This window comes from Teleopsis dalmanni, unplaced genomic scaffold (assembly GCF_002237135.1).
Source record: "Teleopsis dalmanni isolate 2A unplaced genomic scaffold, ASM223713v2 unscaffolded_contig_1392, whole genome shotgun sequence".
Taxonomy (NCBI): Eukaryota; Metazoa; Arthropoda; class Insecta; order Diptera; family Diopsidae; genus Teleopsis; species Teleopsis dalmanni.
The window spans coordinates 2526-7452 of NW_024032774.1; the positions used below are offsets into that span (position 1 = coordinate 2526).

A 4927-nucleotide genomic window follows, 5' to 3' on the forward strand; every position below is an offset into this window, starting at 1 on the left:
AATAAGAATATACGATTTATTAGATTTTTTCACTTGATACTTAAAAATCATTATTTCTTTGTTTAATTCAAGCGATTAGTAGGAACAAAAATATGTAATATATGTATGTACATACATACAATATATATGTAATATACATTGTAGCATTTCAATACTTTCTACATGATCTGCTTTTCTTAGAGAGAATAAACGGTTTTATTTTACCTTTAATTTAGGTTTTTGTACAAAATATTGATGATCTGTTACATCTATACAACTATAGTGAGTTCATAGCAAAATGAGCCACTGTAAAAATAATCAGCTGTTCATTTGCAAACGAAAATTGCATCAAAATAAAAAATGTAGCCAAAACATTAAATACGCGTTCAATTTGTTTACTAAATATGACAATAATAAATTATGTAAATACTAAGTAACAAAAATGAATGAAAACAGTAGCAATATTACATTTTACGAAGCCCAACAGACAACAAATACTGCAATGCAGCAAGATAAAAATCATGACATGATGCTTGATTTGAGTTTAAGCGGACAAAAATCTGCTAACATATTTGCAGGTATATTAAATGAATAATTTTAATAGCATAATTTAAATACATTAATGTTTTAGCTGATCAAACACCGACACCTACACGTTTGATTAAGAACTGCGACGAAGTGGGCCTGTTTGATGACTTGCGGCATGTTAATCCCTTTGATGAAACCTTTCGACGTGCTGTTGAACAAAACGAAGTTGGAAAAATAAAACAAACTCGTAATGAAAACAATGAATCCCAGCCAGAAGAAGAATCATTACATACACCGCAAGTTTTCCCGTTGTTAGAAAGCAATGGAAATGCACTATTTCAATCTTGTGAGAAGACATTAGAAAGTCCATCAACTGCCGGTGTCGCTTTAGATGTAACCGTTGTAGATCTCTTAAGCGATTGTGCCGCTTATATAAATAGACAAAATTCCTCTGGAAGTAATTGCAGTGAAGAAAAAAAACAAAATAAATATCGTAATATAGCAGAAAAACCAGAAACAAATAATTGTCTACAAATTGCACCAACATCAATACAATTAATACAACCACAGCTCATAACATTAAGTTTTCCAAACGACAGTGAAAGTATAACACAGTCTAAGCAAACAATTAATGCTATACCAGTACAAACCGTAAAGCCATTCATTTTACCTAAACCAGCAACTGCCACAGTAGCCAAACATCATAATACTTCCACTGCAAACAGTGCTGTTACTACAAATCATATCACAATAAACTCACCAAGTATTAACAATGAACCAAGTAGTGCTAGCCTCACGCCAACTTCACAATTGCCCATTAAAGAACGCTTGAAAGCTATACTTAATCAAAATAATAGACGCAGTATTGAAATTCCTATAAAAACCAATAATCGCCAGAGGACTATTGCCGGCAAAGCACACTATAAATTTGATGAAGATTGTATGGAGCGGCGACGTGCTGCTGCCACACGTTATCGAGTTAAAATGCGTAATGAACATAAAGATTTAAGAAGGAAAAATATTGAACTGCAAGCCGAAAACGAGAAGTTACGAAATCGTGTAAGTCAGTTGGAACAAATATTAAGTAAACAACAAACAATAGGTGCTCAACTATCTACAGATGGTAATATGTTTTAACATTTTGTTTTTTAATTTTTTAAAACTAATACTTTTTGTTCACTTTTTCAGGTACCAATAAATCAGCCATTTCTCTGATTAAATCAGAATTCGAGATTCCTTCATCAACGATTAAACTCGTAATGAAAATTCCAAAGATGGTTGTAACACCAAATGGTCCACCTCTTTTTCAAAATCCTATAACGTATAGTATTGAGAAGAAATAGTAGAGATTAAACTGTGTTCTTTTATATTTCGTAATATAATTAAATTTTTATTCTTTGTTTTTAATGTTAAATATAATTTCACCGTTATTGTGCCATTACAAGGACAGTAAAGAGCTGTTCCTGAATTCTGATCAGTGTATATATAAAATAATAGTTTTGTTTAAAAAGCAAACGATATCCTTAGAAGCTATATAATTTAAGTTATTTGGAATTGTAAAAATAAACCTTATAAATTATTGTCAAACAAATTAAACAAATTAAATTAAGTCAATACTTAAAAACAGTTTAAACAATATTCTATTGGGTGAACCAATATCCATATGGGAATAAAATGCTAAAATTTTTTCGTGCCACATAGATGCTCACCCTAATGGCATCATGTTTGGTACCACCTTTTCTCCCAGATGCACTTGTTGATTCTTCTTATCATGTCTATAACGAAATCAATTGCAATCGGGCTAACATCAGTGAAGGCAAATATAATCGTAAACTAACAGCTCTTCACACAGATACTGTATCCGCAACGAAATCGTCTAATGAAGTTCTCAATACGTCTTCGTCTAATGTTTCTTGCGAAGAACGACCCCGTGTAACAAAACTGTCCAATTCAAAGGCATTTTCTATTTAAGCTAGACCAGTATATTGGGTTATTGCAAGCATAAGACAATCAAAGCAGAGCTAATGAATAATGAACAACTTAACCGAAATTCTATGGTCTAATTTATTAAGTAAGGTAAAAATGGTTTCGCAATGTATTGTGTTGTCGCATCATTGTCCTTCCCTACTTAAATTCACTATGATATGGGTTTCTCTCTATTTAAATTTTTGACAGTTTGTACGTAGTTTACTATGACCTGGGTTTCACTGTATTCAAATTTTGGACAGTTTGTACGACAAATGCAGTTGTAGCTGCAGTGGGTGCGTACAATGCAAGACTGAATTATATTTTTACGTTTTCATTACAATATGTACAATAAAATAGGTCTGTTCTACGCGCTACTCGCAGTAATAGTACGTTTACATTGGCCCTTAATGACTGATTTAGGTCAAAAAATCACAACTGAAAAGCATATGATTGATTTCTGCGTACAAAATCTCATATGTGCAAATGACTAATATGGAGTTAAAAGCAAAGAATCGCCTTTGGTTTAAACTGAGCCATTTGAAAGTGTTTACATTCGTTGTAATTCATTTGTTCTCATTTCAAACAGCTGATTTTTCAACTTACCATTTGATTTGATTTTTGGCCTGTGCCAAAAAAATGTTGGATGAAGGTAAAATATAACTTCAAACCTTACAATATAAGCTAAAAACTTATTTTTAGCTTCAATTAAGTATACTTTTTTTGTAAATATGTCAAAAACAGCTCTCTCAAACTGTCAAAATGCCATGAGTGAAAAGTTTCATCACCCCAAACGGAACGTTTCACCACCTTAAACGGTCTTCAATTTTTTTTACTACGAAAGAGTGAAAATTGGGTTTTGTTTAGGTTTTTTTGACAAGAGAAATGCACCAAAAACTTTAAAATGCAGTCAAATCAAACTAAGCTATAAAAGGTAGTGACTAAGTTTCTTTGAAAAAATAATTTTATTTGTCAATTACAATTATTACCTCAGTTATTAATATTTGTAGATGATGTTGAAAGGGTAATGGGATGTAAGTTATTTAAGCGAATATATGTATTTCCTAAATATAACGAAAGAAGGTAAAAAACAATAATTTATTAATGTGAAATTAAAATATATGTTTTATGGTTAATGTGATTTGTATGTTTTTATATGTATAAATACAAGTTTTCTTTGGCCCCAATTGTGAAACGTGAAAAAATCTTCTGAGAAAACGAAGTGAAAAAGTTATATAAACGAGCCGCTGAAAATAAACACATTAAATAAACTTATAATGCATCATATATAATATGTTAAAAAAATTGTGAACAGTCTAACTGCTTCCGCAATTTATAACAACCCTGGTCAAAAAGTCATATGTAAAATGAACATAGCTACTGAGTAGAAAAATTCAACAATGCAAACGCAGCTGATTTCTGAATTGACCACACCAACAAAATTACCATAAACAGTGCATAATAATATAAATTTTTCATAACAACGTAAATTATGAAACGAAGAAGGTCGAAAAGTTATAAAATTTAAAAAGTGTGTAAATGTTAATGTAATTTATGAAATAACAAAAAAAGCAATGACTATTTGAATACACATTTGTGTAAATTGAAGAATTTTGTTTTGAATGTACGAAATATTGACGAGTTTCAACGGAGAAATTGAAGAACAAATTATAAGATATAAAATAAAGTTGTCAACCAAAAAAAGGAGACTTTCTGTTAATGACGTCACATTAACTCTATTATGATATTTGGAATCATTTTAGCAGATATATATAAGGAAATAAAGAAACGATAATAAATAGTTTACAAGATGATGCAAGGAATTGAGGGCAAGGTTGTTGTTTTGGGCTCGAGAGGTGAGTACAGTATTAGCAAAAGTTATGTATATGTGCATATATGTATGTTAAATCCACTAAAAATTTAGTATTGGAATTGCCTTGGTTAATGCTTTCGAAGTGCCTTTCTTGTACAATAAAAAGTACAATAGAATATAAAGTATAAATAAACAGAAAATAAACCCCTCACGTTACACATTTAATTTAGTCATCAAATTCTGCTGACACAGTAGCTGCGTCCCTTCTTTTGTTTATGAGCTAAGCAATGTGTGCTTTTTTGCTTGGCAATTCAAAATGAAAACAAAAGCAGATAACAGATAAATTTTTTTGTAAATAAAAATAAACAAATAAAATTAACGGCTGCAGTTTTTATCAGTTGTAAGCGTTTAGTCTCAACAAATACGAGAGATATTCACAAATTTCACACAAACATTTAAAATCGCTAATTGTGGTCAGCGAAAAGATATCTCCAGTTCAGCCATCGTAACCAACCGTCTAGCGATATAGTAAAATAATTAAATATGATATATGTTTGGCTATTAGAGGGATTACTGCTGGCCTTGTCTCAAGTATCTTATCATAAATTTGATATGCTGGGTAAATGTACTTCAAAAGCGTAA

General features: G+C 30.8%; 1 protein-coding gene across 1 annotated transcript; it reads left to right on the forward strand.

Annotated features, from left to right (window-relative positions):
* The first annotated feature begins 251 nt into the window (after nt 1-251).
* LOC119664084 (cyclic AMP-dependent transcription factor ATF-2-like) lies at nt 252-1936 on the forward strand. Its single transcript, XM_038073642.1, has 3 exons — nt 252-557; nt 611-1630; nt 1696-1936. The coding sequence occupies exons 1-3, from the start codon at nt 422-424 to the stop codon at nt 1848-1850; spliced, it is 1311 nt and encodes a 436-aa protein (XP_037929570.1). The 5' UTR covers nt 252-421; the 3' UTR covers nt 1851-1936.
* Nucleotides 1937-4927: the final 2991 nt, after the last annotated feature.